The sequence below is a fragment of the Astatotilapia calliptera genome, chromosome 10 (assembly GCF_964374335.1).
Source record: "Astatotilapia calliptera chromosome 10, fAstCal68.1, whole genome shotgun sequence".
NCBI lineage: Eukaryota > Metazoa > Chordata > Actinopteri > Cichliformes > Cichlidae > Astatotilapia > Astatotilapia calliptera.
Genome location: NC_137431.1, coordinates 27,020,497 through 27,038,011, shown reverse-complemented (window position 1 = coordinate 27,038,011; position 17,515 = coordinate 27,020,497). Strand labels below are relative to the sequence as shown.

Here is a 17,515-nt window from a genome sequence, read left to right as displayed (position 1 = left end):
AGAGAGAGAGAGAGAGAGAGAGAGAGAGAGAGAGAGAGAGATTTTTTGGTTTAACTCCTTATTGAATTTCTATCAGTAGCATGCATGTAGAAATTGCAGCACCACTGAGCCTTTCTGTTACCTGCTGGTGCGGCTGTTACTTTTAAGATTGTTAGCACAGGGCAAAGATTATAGCATCACAAGGTAGGGGATTTAATAACATATTAACAAGGCTAACTGTGTGTAACCAATATGCACATAATTGATGAGTTTGGGTTGTTAGTCTCCACCCTTATTGCCTTAACAGTGCCACGAAGAGCTACAGCACACACACACACACACGCAAAAAACACATTGACCTCCTTTCGCACAAGACTATGTAAATGTTATTAAAAGTAATAGAGGAACATGTCCAATCAAGGCCTACAGGCTCATTATCCAGCGACCCAGCAGTCATTACTCAGGAGGACAGAGCAGATAATGAGGGCCTCAAGGAGAACAACACCTCCGCCTGTGGTTCTGAGGCAGCCACGTTGACCTCTGTTGCTTCTAGTCGTCCTGGAAGTAATATTCCACCTAAAGTCTGTCTTTAATTATCAGATACTCTTCTCATGGAGGTTATATTTCTTTCAGTGGGTCCTCCAAACTTAACACATAGATGTACTATTTTGCAAATCTTTTGATGGGTGTTCCAAAATTGTTGCAATTTTGTGTGCCCCCTGATCTGGCACTGCTGTGGTTAAAGTTCAAGTTTAGGCACAAAAACGAATGGCTTGGGTTAAACAAATAGTTCAAGGGTAATGAAAGATTTTGGTTGTTGAGAAATTAACATTAACTAAAACTTACTAACCAAGTTATTATTTGAGGTGAAGGCTTGAAAATTATTAATGTTATTGATCTGCTCCTGGTAGACACTGGTGAAAAAAATGTGTCTATTGTAGCGCAGTTTTCTTTTCTTTTAAGATAAAAAATTTCAGACATGTTAATTAATGTAGGCAGTTGGTTTTTAAAGGTAAACATGTGTTGATGCAGTAACCACCGTTTGTCATCTAATCATCATTCCTTGGTTTCCTGTTTAGGGGAACCCAGTGCTCCCAAACTGCAGGCCAAGGTGCACAGCCCGGGCAATTCTCTTAAGATCAACTGGATCACGCAAGATAACGGTGGTTCCAAGATTAAACATTACCTGATCAGATACAAGGCTGTGAGTATTTCTGGCAATGGGGGTAACTTTTTGCATTTGATATAAAAACAAAAACAACATAAAAAAAATAATAGCAGTTACAATAAAGTAGTCAAATCTGGCTACGGCTTTGAGCAGGGGTAAATCTACTGGAATCTGTCAAAATATGTGCCTGCTAATGACTCCAAAGCATTTTAAGCCACCTCATCATCCAAGTCATTTCCCCCTTTCAATTTGTATCTTCTACCTCTTTGGAATTAACAGTTGTCACTAGGAAGAAAGGGTGACTGTAATTAGACCAACCAACCCTTACAGCAGACTAGTTTTCCTGCAGTGGTGGTAATATAAAGTTATGTTCTCATGCAGCACTTGTCCACTGAATTATAACTATGTATTCAAAAAGAGTCATTACTAACCTGATGGAAAAGATAAATGCTTAAACACCACTTTCATTTATTCTTATAAGATCTACTTGTGTACAGTTTGTGCATAATAATTGGTGAGTACTTTATACATTTCATTATTTTCTTGTTTTTCCCTCATTATTAACTGTTTCGGACCAGGTTAATCTCTTTGGAACGGAAAAACATGTTGAGAAAGAACATGTACTGCTTTTATGTCAGCTCAAGAACAGTTTGAGAAATCGAGACATTTGTAGATGATCTAAAATGAGCTTTTCCTTTGAGAGTGTTGAATTGTTCCTTTCTAAATCCATTTCTCAGAAGCGTGTATCTGACTGGAAACCAGAGCTCCGCCTTCCCAGTGACAGTACCTATATCGTCCTGAACAGCCTGGAATGGAACACGGAGTATGAGGTTCATGTGGTGGCAGAGAATGAGCAGGGCAAATCTAAGCCTGGCATCCTCACCTTCAAGACAGATACAGAGCCCACAACTGTCCCAGGTACTGTTCCCATCATACCTACCCTAAGCATCCACACACACCAGCCACAGTGCACATAGGCTTCTACCGTGACCAGAAAATCTATTATTTGGATCTTTGACTTTTGCTAGGTGCTTATTCAAAGCTTGCTGGCTGCAGGGTCGGTCATGAATAATCTATCTCTGTCTGTCGCATGGCAGAGGTGTATTGTTTTTACTGTTTTCATATCTGGTAACCAAAAGGAAATGCACGATGCAAACCCCATTGATGCGTAAAGCAAAGACTCTATTATAAGCCGAGGGGCACGTAGTGGTGTGGCCTATACAGAGTGTTTGAAATGAGCACAAACTCTAAATTTCATTCCCACTGGAAATGTGTTATTTTCTATTGTGAAAATATTTGCATATGTTTCAGTAAATCACACATTTTTCATTTTGGGGGGAAATTTTAAAGAAAAAGTGAACCTGGTGCTAAACGTTTGCACAGTAGTGTAACTGTAAGGTTTATAATCCAGGCATTATATATAATATCACACAAAGACTTGATCTAATGGTGTATTTTGAAGAGCTACTTTTTGGGAGTTGGGGATTTTTTAAAATGAGATTTACATTTAAGGAACTAAACTAACTTGCCCACAAAGTTTACTATAGTAGATAACCTTAAAATGCCCAGTGCAACTAATCTAACATTGTTCTACAATAGTTAATAAGCACAGGCTTTGTCCTTGTAGGCCAAAATGGGTTTTTAAATGATAAACCAAACACTGAACATGGCATGTGTGCACCAAAAGTTTGATGTCAGTAGAAATACACAAGTGACTGCAAGCTGGGTCATTTGAAATCTATTTTCATTTTACCCCCAGCCTACGCTCTTTGTTTCTAGTTCTCAGTCAGTGCCACACTTTTGTTTTCTTTAATAATGTCATCTCCACTAAATCCTCTTTTCCTGAAGGAATGAATTTCTATGCACAGATCACCTTTTTAAAACACTGCACTCGCTTCAAAAAATGTTGAAGCCCAGGCAGCACAAGATCAAAAGTAGCTAATGAGTCCATATGACATGCAGAGGCATCCTCACTGCATTTCTCCTTGGATATCCGGCTCCTCCAAGTCTCATTACTTCTTATGAGGTGACTTCAACTCCTCAATCTTAATGTCCAATGATGTGAGAACAGACTACAGTCAGACCCAGAGAAAACAGAGTTTTGTCCATTTATTCCCAAATACATCGTCTACACAGGTGGTCACGGTCGGCCTTTGCTCTGTTGCTGTGTTGTGTGTAGAGTGCACTTTTTAACTTGGGCTGCCTCCCCACTTGAATTAGCTAACAGTTTAAAATTCTTTGACATCTTACACTCTGTCTGTGTTTCTTTTTTTTGTTTCATCCTGTTTTTCTTCCATTGTCACCCTCCCTTTCACTATTCGCCTGCCCTTTTCTTCTTTATGAAAGGAAGTGTTGATTGCCTCAGTCATATTTTCTTTTAACTGTCAAGTGCACACTGTGAAAAATATTTTACCCGAAAAATCGAAATCACTTATAAAATGGCCCAATCTTTAAACTAATGTGCCCGAAAACAGCCCACAAGTCATAAACACAAATTAAAATCTGTGCCTTGCTATAGATTCAAAAGTACTGACAAAACATTTTTATAAAATAATACACAAAATTAAGCCATCAAGTAGTAGGACAATGCTGTAATCATTTCCTACCAGTCAAAGCAGACAACTACACTCATCGGCTAGTTTTTTAAGTTCACTTTAAAAGTGCTGAGCTGAACCCTGTTTTGTCTCTAAGAGCATCTTAATTCTTTGTGGCACACAAAGTTATGTAAACTTTTCTCAGAGATTTTGTACGTATTGACATGATAGATATAGACATGATTTTAGTTTTGTGGCATTGGCATCCTGCTGGAAGCAACCATGATAAGATGGGTGCACTGTGCTCATAAAGGGATAGACACAGTGAGCAACAATATTCAGGTACGCTGTAGTGTTTCAATGATTCTCAGTTGGTACTAAAGGCTTTTCTCAGAATACATCCCCCCACCATCAGCAGCTTTTGATACAAGGAAGGACGAATCCATGTTTTTATGTTGTTCAGACAAAATTGTTACCCTACCATCCAAATCTCACAATCAAAACTCACAGACCAGGCAACGTTTTTCCAATTTTAAAAAACGACCTTGCAAATTATAACCTCAACCTCCTGTTTAACTGACAGGAGTTGGCACCCAGTGCAGTCTTCTACTATTGTAGGGGAATCTGTTGTTTTTCTGAATAACTTGCTTGTAACGAGAGGTTATACTGTTGCTACTGTATCAGCTCGAAGGAGCGTAGCCATTCTCCTCTGACCTCTGGCATCAAGAAGGCATTTTCACCCAGAGAACTGCCGCTCACTGGATTTTCTCTTTTTTAAACTGTTTTCTGTAAACTCTGGAGATGGTTGTGTGGGAAAAATCCCAGCAGATCAGCAGTTTTTTGGAACAGTCTGACCAGCCTGTCTGGCACCAACAACCTTCTCACATTCAAAGTCACTTAAATCACCTTTGCTTCAACATTCTGACACTTGGGTTGAACTTTAGCAGATCGTCTTAACTTTGTCTGTTTGATATTTGCACCAACAAGCATTTGAACAGGTATACCTAACAAAGTGGCCAGTGAGTGTTTGTTCTTTAGAGAGCTATCATCACACACATAGCTACTCATTCAAAATTCTGTGGGTCATAGTCACTGTAGTTGAGCTTTATTATTAATCGGGATAGATTACTGACGTTTTACATCCAAAATACAAATGTTGAAGAAACTATTATATGCATGCAATCTAAATTTCATCACAGTTTCAGCTTTTGAAGTTGAGTAAGTCACTATTTATGAAAAAAATGAAGTTTAATGAAGCTTGCAGATTCAGTTTTTTCCTAAATCATTAATGACCATACTCCATAATTTCCTATCTTGCCACATTTTATACACCATTCATTGTTTTTTGATTTGTTTGCAGTCTCTCTCTGTTTGTATTACGATATCTGAGCCTCTATTGCCTCTATCTTTGTTTCACATTTTCTCTGATTTTCATTCTTTCTGTCAGCATCTGTCTTCCCTTCTGCTACCAGGTTTAGTAGGTCTCACAGTTCAGGCTCCAAGACTGACCTGAATTGAAATGTGTGGCCTAGTTAGGTGGGGATGCAGCCCATACAGTCTTTGCATGGTGCCTTTTCCAGCTGGATTAATGTTTTTCTGCTCTTTACTGGAGTTGTTAAAAGGCAACTGCTGCCAGTGCATGGCACATGAAAAAACCTGTTTGGTAGTTTGGTTGGTTTTTGGGAGTTTTCGTATGCTGTAATTGTTTTTTTTTTCTTTTTCATGTCCTTGCTGGGCAACAGCCATATAGCAGTGGGAGGTTTGGATCACATATAAATCTACCAGACTACAAGTTAACCTTAGTATCATCCGAGTCAGCCCCCCTTCAAGTCTTCTAATTACTTTTTCAAGTTTTTATTTTTATTTGTTTTGTTTTGAGATATTTTGGTATTACTTCCAAGCTGCTGTTGTTTTTCTTCACTTCAGGGAGCATGGGCTATTGCCGAGGTTTATTTTTAGCTACAACATCTGCATTTAATTCCACTATTCCCTTGCAGTCTCACAGCTGTTCTTTGTACTGCTTGATCAACAGCTGCTCCTTTTTTATATGCAGGACTCTGCATGCTCAATTTTATCTGAATCTCACATTGGGAGTCCAGTGCGGACGCAAGGTCGAGCTTCAGCCTGTTTAAATTTCTGTTTTATGTTCAAAAAAACAACCATACGCACAAGAATTCATTCAGCCCAGTAATGTGAATGCACTTCAGCATAAAAGATCTCTGAAAACATATTGGAGTTTGTTGTCCTTTGAATTTATTTGAATCGGACGTGTGAAAGGGTTTGTGTATAGCTAATTTTCTTTAGGTTTAATGCACACAGGTACAGCTGAGCGGCAATTGTTTGCCACAGTCTCACGGAAAGTCAAATGCTGCCCAAATGTGAAGAGATAATATAAAAAACAAAGTGGCACATCTTGATCCATCCAAATCTCCCCAGCTAAGGTTGACTTAGGACTAAAACTATAAAGCTAATAACATTTTGTAACATGAGGTCATCCATTCATCCATGTCACAGACTTTACCTTCATAACCAGCGTCTGCTTTGGATGTTTGGTTTTGCATGGGCCATTCCCCCAACCATGACCAGTGGTGTAATGCTAGATGAACAAGTGGTACTATTGTGAATATTTGCCTATGCTTTCTTTCCGTATGTGTCCATACAAACACAAAAAAGATGTCCATACATATTTGAACTTTGAACCACGAGGTCTGTCAACAAGATAATTTCCTTTTTATTTACCGACAAAAAAGCTGCCATATTGTTTTTAACATTTCTTTTAAGTAATTATCGGGTCCCTTTAGAACCCAAATTCAGAAGCCATTTACAATTGCAACATCCAATAGGATTTGAAGGTAATGTCTTACGTAATGTAGACAAAAAACATTTTAATTAATCCATCTACAATCTGCACTGCCTTTACTGATAAGTCAAGAGCAACAATAGTAGCTAAGGCTACGTGAGCAAAGCAGCCCAGCTTCTTTCCTCTGCAGGCTCAGAGAGCTGCTGATTGGAAACCCATGCGCCAGTTTTCTGGCCTTTAGCTCAAACTTTCCAAAGACACACATAATAAAATATAGAGACGCGTTGCTGTGTTTTTTTATTACTCCATTATTACCGAATCTGTGAATTAATGAGACTTTGGCATTCAGTTTATGCATCACTGGCAAGCAAGCTTGTGCTTGCATTTACTTTATATTACACCACTGGCCATTAGGAGTGAGAGATACTAGCCTGACTCATGTGGATGTGTTCTTGCATTCAGGCTGTCATCTATCTTACCCTAAACTTGGCCGCTGCTCTGCACCATGGCTGATTTAAAACTCCCCTTCTTTATACTGAACCTTAAGGTGAAAACAGAGACTGTGCTGCAGTGTGTTTGAAATGTCTTCCTTATCGATGTCATCCCCCATTACCTTCCTTTGTGTGACCCTCCACCCATGCCTGCCATGAACCATGTGTCATTTGCTGTGATACTAACATGCTATAACTTCTTTTTATTTTTACCCTTTAACTTAGACTTCCTTTTTTATTCTTCAAGTCAGTCTTGAAAAGAAAAAACAACCTTCCAGACTTGTATTTCTGTATTTCTGACCTATTTTTCTATCTCTCTCCCTCTTTTCCTTCTTTCTCTCCTGCTTCTTTTTTTTCTCCGTGTCCTTCCTGTCTCCATGTGTGATCTTCTTGGGCACCTATGGACCATGACATTGCCATACACACAAATTTCTTTCTCTGTTTGTGTTTTTACTGTGTGTGTGTGGGTTTTTTTTCTTGTCACACTTTATTGCTGTGATTATCACTCAAAATACTCTGTTGTGGATATTTATTTATTGTTGGTCTATAACTTCAGCTACCCTCGGTTGCCAATGTGTGACGTGCAGTCTGGCAGCTCTTCTTCTGTCCGTGCTGACTGTGCTCTGGCTCCCATAAACTGATTGCATTCAAGGAGAAAGAGGATAGTCTGAGCCGTTCAAATCTTTGGCTCCAGACCTTTGCTTTCTATGCCTTTTGACCCTTGTGCAGCCACACACAAGAAAAAAAAAGTTGAAGAGTCAAGACATTGGTTTCATGACGTTATTACAGGGTGCTCAGTACTTGCATCAATTTCAGTTTTCTGGTTTTTAGATTCTGTTAATATTTTTTTTGTCTGTTTTCACTGTAATGTCATCTTGTGTACGAATAGATTCCGAAGGAGAGAGATTTTTAGGGTTTTGTCAATGTTGCAAGTTGGACGTCGGGTGCTCTTTCAGGATACAATGTAGACAAAGTATTGTAGCTTTGTTTTTGATTTGATTAGTAACACATTCATAATGCCTTAATGTGATCTGAAGAGGGGGTGATAAATAGAATAATTACACTGTTTAATTTTGTGTCTGCAGTGGTTTAATCAGACACGGAAATTGTAAAGAGACTTTTATTTTGGACTTTACTGCCTATTAAACAAACACATCCATTCCACTGTTATGTCACAAATGACATAAAAGCATGAACACTGCATGAAAGCTGACACAAGGCATGATCCAGTATTCATGAATGTGCTATGCAGCTGCTTCAAAGCTCCCCAGTCAAGCATTATGAATGTGTTAACCAGGAGATGAGTACAAATGCTGTGCCTAAATTCTGGCTGTTTTTTTTTTCTCCTTCTTCTTTTATACAAGCTTGAAATGTCCTGCTGTACAAATTGAGGGGAAGATAACATTTGCAGAGAAATTTAATATCGGTTATGGTCAGAGAACTCATTTTTCCCAGACTCATTCTTAATTTTCAACATTATATTATGCTCATTTTCAAATACATTGTTATGTAACCGCCTTGTCAGGAGAGAACAGAAGGATGTGCAGAAAAACTAATGTTTTGTGAAGAAGTGTACATACTCTTTTCAAACTGATATTCGAGAAATCAGCTGTTATTTGGAGGATTCATGCTCTCTTTTTACCTGAAAGCAGTGAAATGTCTAAAAAAAGAAAAAAAAAACCCATAAAGAAACAGCTGTTAAACACTAAAAAATTTTGTTTAATTAAAAAATGTGGAATTATTTTCTTCTCTATTCCTGAGACATTTTTGTAAGTGCTTATCAGTGTATTTCCATGTAACCATTGTAGGGTTGAAATAAATTGTTTCTTTTTCTTTCATGAAAGTAATGACTTTGAGGCTTTGGCGACTAAACATACTAAGATATCTTTGTCTGACTCTTCTGGGAAGCTGATTGTTAAGCTGATTTTTGCCCTTTTTTTCTCTGGAGCTTTAACAAAATGTCTGTATTCTGCATTCAGTGTTGCTTTACATCAAACATGACTGTTGAACCCAGATGTTTTGAGGTCAGGGGCTTGGCTGTAGCCTAAGTGAAGAAGATAAAGTATGCATTTTGCATAAAAAAGGAACAAATGGTAAACTGTATATTGTATAGAGGCCTTGCAGCAGTGTAAAACAGCACAAAAATATGGATATTAATATGCAAACATTAGCTAAACATTAGAATGAAACCAATATGCAACCCTGATGGCGCCGAGTAGATTCTTTTGGCTGTTGTTAGCTGCTACGATCTAAGCAACAAAATAATGTATCCAGTGTTTACACAACAAAAAACACCGAAATTTGATTTCCTTATTAAATGGCCGACAACATTGTTTGTAAGTCTTTCCGGACCACCTTTAATTTTTGTTGACCTGGTAGCCAGGCAACCTAGTTTAAGCTATCAAAGATATGAAAATCTGCAGTTACAGAAGGATTCTTACTTGTGTTTTGTGATCTGACAACACTGTGGTTATGTTTTGCAAGGGTGGAGGTTATGTATTCTGTAGCAGTATTTTTTTTTTAAATACTTCACTTGAAATATGGTACTTCATAATAGCATGTCTAATGGCTAGCTAGCTTATTGCTAGCTTCTGTTTCCACGCTCCTGTATGTTTAGTTTTTTTTTGTTGTTGTTATTGTTTTTCATGGAGGCCTGGTCTGATTGTAACACCATGGAGAACGGCCACACTAGCAACTCTACTGGAGTTTAAATGTTTTAACTCTCAGTAATGCCTCAGTGCTTATTAGCTCTTATTAACTAACGGAGCATTTGGCTAAGAAATTGCTAATTACTTGAGACTTAACAAGGGAATAACCTTAGGCCAATTTAAATGTCCGTCTTTAACAGTGGCAATGACAAGCTAAAGATTTTTTAAAAAGGCTGTCAGAGTTTGGGTTACTTAAAGTCCTCTATATAGTTTCCATTTGTTCCAACATTTGTTCGTCACTCTGCTGTACAACTCATTAAAGTTTGCAGAGTCATGAGAGATGACAGATTGCAATGCATAACTTAAGAGATTAAAATCACCTGCAGCCATGATCAACAGCATTTTAGTGTGAGAGAATTAATAAAGCATTGATACATTTTCAGTAATCACACATATGTGAATGGTCATTGTTTTTATTCTGTCTTGATGAGCATTTTCCATCATAGAGGCCAGACATACAGAAAGTCAGTTTGCTGTAATGAATACAGCTAGCGTGTTTTTTAAAACCACTTTTCTCTGATTTATCACAAATTCCACCTAAGCGGTACTAAGACTTGTGCTGCTGCTGGTAATTTGAGCCATATGGTCCTGATGGATTGGAGTTGATTATGTCTGTATTAAAAGTCAGATTCACACGGATATACACGCACTGTGTAAGTGCACGTTTCAGTAATACTAGAAATACGAAAAAATTTATCTTCCCATCAAGCGTGCTCTTGTGGCTAGTGAGTGCTTTAACATCCAGCACAACACGTACCTAACTAAAACTCATAAGAAATCATAGAAAAAGTGCAGAAAAGAGCACTTGAGTTCCAAGTAATCAAATGTCACAGGCTTTTCCACTGAACGTATGATCTTTGATGGCCTTTTGATGGGACGCTAAGGTGAATCTATCCCCATAAGCTCTCTGCCTGAGCCTTAGAATAGGCAGTATCATCAAACCTGAATAACATCAATATCTGTACCCCATTTCTCTGAACAGGAATGAAGGAGAATTAGTTGTGAGGAAGAGCAGAAGAATTATTAGCAAAGAAAAAATAAAAGTTAACAAGGTTAGTTTCAAATGTTATTGACTTTTTTTTCTCTGAGCAGTTTTCACTTTGGTAACGTGGCACCCCCGCTTTTTTATGAGTTGGGGTCTAAAATAAGATTTGTATTCCCTCCATTTATTATCCCTGGCACTGCGGTTTAATCTCAACTAAGTTCTGTCACAAGGAAAATAAGAGCTTACGACACCCTTGAGGTGTTCTTTGTCACTTTGTCCCCCCAGTTGTTCATCAGTGCCTACCGAGTAATGATAGTGCTGATCAGTGCTGAGTGATTTTCATTTTTGCTAATCAGGATCTCCATCTAAATGTCTGCATCAAACTTACTTGTGTTGCATATAAACAGAATATTTCTCTTCCCTGAAGCAAATGGTTCAGGTCGCCCACTGCATACAGATTAAAGGGAAAGCTGCCATCTCTCTTTCTATTGGATTTTTCCTTTTTTGTATAGCCTGAAACGTTTCTTCAGCTGGTTAGCTTGGTGTGATTAATGGCAGAAACTTCAAATCAAATGTTGGAGCTTAAAACAATCCACAGAAGCGTCATCGAAATCATCGCTGTGTCAAAATATCTATTGTGTTAAAATAGATGCATTTTTTTAAATGAATGATTCCCCTCTTTCCTCTATAAGCTTTACTCTATGGAAATGAGTCCAGAGTTCCTAACTTTCAAGCCAGCATGCACATCAGTTTGTAGCACTTGTTTTCATAGCATCTTAATTTAAAAAGGGCTGAAATCCCATCTAGCCACACACCGCTCTCTGCATGAAGAGTTTCCAAGGATCTTAAATCAGTCAGAGAGGGAGTCGGTCGCCGGTTGAGCGTCACCCTGCCTCCTTGTGCCCCAAAAGAAAACTGATTCTGGAGCCGATTTTATTTTTAATGGTGGTGCAGTGCCACACTGTGGCAGAGCTTTGATGGAGGACGCAGACATGGGAATTACTGAAGAAACTTTTTTAAAGCCAAATAAGGTCAATGCAGTATCCAGAAATGTGTCATAGGTGGAAAAATAGACCCAACGAAGGAAAGGAAAAGAAGAAAATAAGAGTCATGGGGAGTCTGTGATGGTGTTGTATGAACAATTGTAATGACAGTTGTTACATACAGTTGTAGTGCTGGTTGAAAAACGGTGACAGCTTACACATTTTTACACCTCAGTCAGACAGTCTGTATTCCCCGTCTACAGTATAAACAAATTTGTCCTCAACTGGGCTTCTTCCTTTACAGATGAGGGGGACTCTGTGTTTGCTTTTCTACAGTCTGTTGCATGCATATGGTTATTTTAATCACTGCAATGTTCAGCATTCCACTGAATCTCAAACACAAACTGTTCTGAGACTATTATGTGGGCCCTCTGGTGAAATAAATGTTGTTAAAATGTCTTAAACTGTATTTCTACTCTAAAATTAATATTTTTTTATTTAGATTTGGCTGTTTTACTTATGGCTGAACCAATCCATCAAATGTAAAGCAAGTGCTGGAAGATTTTTTTTATTGCATTTCTGCGTGTTTTACAGCACAAGTTTTTAAAGACACTGCAACCCATGGGCAGAGTTGCACGGTTGGACTCAAATCTAACTCCTGATATAAAGGTGTTTCATCAGAGTACAACTGCACATATCTGGCAGTCTTATTGATTTCTCAGAAATGTGTGTAGTGAAATATTTTATCACATGCGGTCTGTTTATCAGCAGTCGTCTGGAAACCTGTCTCAGTACTGTACCCGACAAGCCCGTAAAGAGAAATGTTTGTGTAGTCCACCCTGACAGGTAGATTTGTGCTTTCTCCCTCAGTGAGAGCACTCGGTAAGAAACCCCCCCTCAGCACTGAATACATGGCACATGATTTATTGTGCCTGTTAAAATGCAAATGAAGCAATGGGCAGAGAAAAAAACAAGTGTTTTCTGCACCACTGTAGTCACCTATAAGTACGCAGAACTCTGGCATGTTCTTGCTATTTTCATCACAACCATCAAAGAAATTGAAGGTTTACATACCGGGCCAGCCAGAAAGAGGAAGATAGTGGATTTGAATTAAACGTCTCTGTTGGCCCAGGGCAGTGCTTTCACTTGTGAATGCATCAGAGTGCAGTAAGCACAAACATAACATCTTTAAGAGGCATAAAATGTTTTTTTCCTGCAAAGTCTGCAGCATAGCTGTCCATGGGGTGTGCTCCCGTCAGCATTTAAAGAGTGTTATGTGTGTCAACAATTGTTTCTACTTCAAAGGCCAAGAGAATTGGAGCTTTCATTTGGTCTAATTTATGTGTTTCAGTCTCCTTTTAATGGCACATTTACACGGTGCTTTTATAAAATACTTACATTTGACATATTAGTGGCATAAACTGGCCCAATGAGGTTTCATCTTCGTTATGAGCGTTCATCACTCTGTAGGCAATTTAAATCACTGGCAGAAAGTGTGATGTCATACTATGACATCTCATAAAGTAAAGCTGTATGTTAACAGTCAAAGATTAGCATGGCAGTTATTCGTTGCAGGGTTGCATACGAGTAAATTGGTTACCCCAAATGACTTATATGTGGTTTAAGATCCAGTGAATTTTTGTAAAGAGCGTGTTAACAGTTCTGCTCGCTCTTTACCTGTCACACACATTTAAGTATGATACTTCAGTGTGGCAGTTACTGCTTTGCTCCATTTGAAAAAGACATTGGCTTTTTATTATATATATATATATATATATATATATCCCCCACCCATGTGATTACTCAGCTGTACAAAATGACAGTTTTAGACGCCAGTGCACATGGATTTAATGGAAGTGACACTAAATCGTCACGTTCGTTGTGGTTACTTCAGATCAAAGTCTGTTTTGCTGGAGTAACTAGTGTATACTGATGTGGCAGTACATTATCTATATTTGGCCTTTTATCTAAAGAGTAGGGAATGTGTGAAACCACAAAATGGGCAGAAAACTGAAAGCGCAGCTCACAGTGCTTCCTTACAGTGGTAACGCTGCTGTCATTTATTTATACTTTAAGCTTTTAGAATACGCTGCAGGCTGTGCAGAGGCCATTATAAATAGGGGTTCGTTCCGTAGTTCCAGTGAATCACGACTGCAGAACATATTTGTCACTGGCTGATCCTTTCCCTTTTTCCCATATCCAAGGCTGAGGGTATAAACAGTTAACATAAAGATGGTCCTCAAATTGCACAGCGCTCACATTCTCCTCAGACACTTTGATGAGCCCTTGATCCTTATCAGACCCTGGCGAGCCATTACAGCAGTCTTTACTGCCTGAAGCAGAGCCAAATTGATACATGTAAGAGAGGCTTTAATTTAACTGAAGGTCTTCCAATTTGATTGCCTACTGGCACGGTAGACACCATAATAACAAACATAACAGGGTTGGAACTATAATTCTGACTTTACACGCTGAACACAAACAAACATCTTTTCAGCTTTGATTTTAAATCATCTTCATATTAAATGCAAGCCTTGATTGGGAAACATTGTGTTAATACATGGAGCCAATACAGGATGTTCTGATGTTATCAGATTTTTTTCCAGGTTCTCCAGTCCAGAGGTTGTTCATTTGAAATTTGCCTCAGGTATGGTTGTGAGGCTTTCACTAAACTTCGGTGTGAATGGGTGAATGTTACTTGTAGTGGTCAGTAAGGCTACAGTCACCCTGGGGAAAACCGTGGCTGGAGACTGTGTGCAAGGAATTTGTGATTTTGTTGCCTTTGAAATCGTTGCTTCAAGGACGGAGGACGGGGTCTGCGACCGCTCACAGTCAGCTGTCATCTTCACAGTAGCTTTAGTGCATCGTGACAACTTTAAAATGGCAATAAGATGGAGTGAGTCTGTTATCAGGTTTGTCAGTGGGGTCAAGTTGGCAGTTACATGCAAGCTGTCATAACACAGTAATTATATTTTTAACAAGTCAGCAAAAATGATCTGCGTGAACAGAAATTGAATTTAACATAATTTCAAACGAACTACTTAGATTCAAAGTCAAGCTAAGACGATAGAGATTTGAAACACAAGTTCAGAAACGTCTGAACAAATAGTGATGTAGCTGTGTAGGTGCTCGCAGCCTTGCTTTAGGAATAGAACCAGAATACAACCAGCTGAGTCGAGTCTCCTACTGCTAACAGACACATGGGAGACGAGGTTCATTCACTGGAGCAAACTGACTCAGATTAAGTACAACATGTTTGTAATCTGTCTGCATTTATAAATTAGACTGCGGTTATTTGCAAATTTTTCCTTGTCTGTCTGAGAGTGACTGCAGCCACTCCAGGCCAGACCAAGATTGTTTGGAGACACGTTGCCAGGTGACCTGTCTCAGAATCACCAGGCAACTACAAGTGTTTTGCAACACCAAGCTCCCTTACAGCTCACTCCAATGTGTGACTGACCCATAAGACTAGAAGTGGGCTGCAAAAATGATAAATACCACACCTTTCTGATGATAAAGTAGAAATAGGTCTGAGTTCGGATACACCTGAATGTTGTGTTTCCGTTGAACAACATTAAGTTCATTGGATGAACAAGCAGAGATTGCTTTTTGTTTCTCACAGTCTCAGTAAGAAGCCAAATGCGAGTTGAGGGAGGCCTGTCTTTATGTCTTTAAGTGTCCACTGACTATTACAAGAAATCTTGTTATACCTGGTTACCACGAATCCTGCTTACTGTGATTACCTCAGTCAAGGAAATATGTATTTTTTTTTTAATTATTATTTTGTCTTTTCTGTTTTTTTCTGTTAGTTTAACTTATCCACATTTTTTCAGTGGAGTAGTGAATCCCTTTTATTCTTTATTCTTTTATTTATCCAAAGCATTACAGTTTATTCTTTTCTTAACAATTATACAGTTTCTCCATTATTCTGTTGCTGTTATCAATCAGATCTATTGTTTCTTCCAGAAGAACGTTGAAATCCAGTAAGTCATAGTGTGCAGTGAAGTTGCACTGGCATGAATTCTGTGGCTCTAAGTTGAATCTCTGAAACAATTGCAATTTACATAAAATGTCAATCAATTTGTTAATTATTAATTAAGCATTAATAAAAGGTGTGATGCGCTAATTCACAGACTGAGGTCACTACGACAATGCATGCTCCGTGCTTTTTGCAGCAGGTTGCACACAATGATAAAAAAGGTAGTAAATGTAGCTGTCTAAGCTGGCCTTGACCTCCAAAATCCATCTTTATACCATTCTCTCTATAATCTGCATGTGCGTTTGTTTATTCAAATAATCTGTAGGAGAAAATGACTTGTATTTGTACTCTGCCTTCAGAGCTGAATTAGAAATGTGTTGGCTGCTCACACATGCTGCTCAGGTAACCCTTCATAACCTTCACATTTCCAAAGAAAGTTTGATTGAAACTGGTAAAATGATTGGGCGGGTGTTTAAAAAAAAAGTGAATTGCTAAAACTATGAGTACACATAGAATATTCTGCTACAACATTGTTTTCCTGTGTTGTAATATATCCTAGTAGACTGTCATTGCAATTTATTTGCTCCTCATGCAGTTTTCGAGGCATTTTTTCTTATTGTAAAATATGTATGCAATGTAGTGTATTGCATTTATATTTATATTTAATGGTGCCATATTGACACCTCAGGCACAAATATTAATAGTCAGTCCACAAATGTCTATAAATGTGTTACAAGCCTATTATGAAACGCCTAGTGACAAGAACAAGAATATGCCTAGAAGCCCTCGAAAGGCTACCGATAGTTTTGTTTGTTTGCATTTGTTTTGATTTGTTTTTGTCTTTGCAATTTCTGTGATTCTGTATGAAATTGAACATAGTGTTTCGGCCACCGGGGATGTCAAGAACAGATATAAAGTTGTTAGAAATTATGTTGGTCCCTCTTGCACCATTTCAGCTTTCCTCTGAAAAGAGCGACACACATCTGAGGTTTTGACTGAAACCTGAAGCACTGTATTAAAAGCCTGATTGCATTCCTCATCATCTCTCTCTCCCTCTCTCTTTCTAACTTCCTTCCCATCCCCTCTTCTCTATATTTGAACCCTCTTCTCCTCTTCTGCCTGTTTTGCTTGTATATCCCCTCTACCTGTCTTTGTCCCTTCAGACGCCATGGGTGGTGGCTCAGGCATGGGCACCGGGGCCATCGTAGGCATCCTTATTGTTGTCTTTTTCCTGCTGCTGGTGGGCGTGGATGTCACCTGCTATTTCCTCAACAAGTGCGGGCTCCTCATGTGCATTGCTGTTAACTTCTGTGGGAAAGCTGGCCCAGGCGCAAAGAGCAAGGACATCGAGGAGGGCAAGGCGGCATTCACGTAAGCAAGCGTCATCTTTTGACTGGAACACAGATTATTTGTGGTGTGCCTACAGAGAATTAGCACATTTTCAAAAATACCCATCATCAGAGAACCTAAGTTAGAGTGTAGCTGTTGGACTTGCAGCAAATATCAACATATTTCTCAGGAGCTGACTGAGAAGAAGGCAGAGCTAAAAAACAGAATAAATACTTAAAGGGCTTAAAGTTATCTTTTGAACCATAAATACAAATCAATGCTTATTATTTATATAACTTTAGAATAAAGCCAGTAAAGATGTGCTTATTCAGCTCACTTTACTTTGGTCGGCATTGCTGGCATTTTCTCTTCACAAGGTAACCACTGGCTTCAGTGCCAAGTCCACCTGGTTACAGCAAAGATAAGAAAAGTCTCTGTTCCAATCACACGTGGATGCCTGTTAAAAAAAAAAACCTCGACTATTGTTTTTTCAGGGTGAAGGATTCATTTTATTAAGGAGCAGAATAACTCTATGTTTTAGTAGTTTTGGGTCCTAAAC

At 38.6% G+C, this 17,515-nt stretch overlaps 1 protein-coding gene across 10 annotated transcripts in view; it reads left to right on the top strand.

Moving 5' to 3' along the window:
• Nucleotides 1-17,515, top strand: part of ncam1a (neural cell adhesion molecule 1a) — a 267,850-nt gene that overhangs the window by 234,025 nt on the left and 16,310 nt on the right. For all 10 annotated transcript variants that reach the window (XM_026181169.2, XM_026181164.2, XM_080307305.1 and 7 more), the window contains 3 exons: nucleotides 1,059-1,183; nucleotides 1,885-2,065; nucleotides 16,791-16,998. In XM_026181169.2, coding sequence (XP_026036954.2) covers nucleotides 1,059-1,183; nucleotides 1,885-2,065; nucleotides 16,791-16,998 — 514 coding nt within the window. The remainder of the gene's footprint in view (nucleotides 1-1,058; nucleotides 1,184-1,884; nucleotides 2,066-16,790; nucleotides 16,999-17,515) is intronic.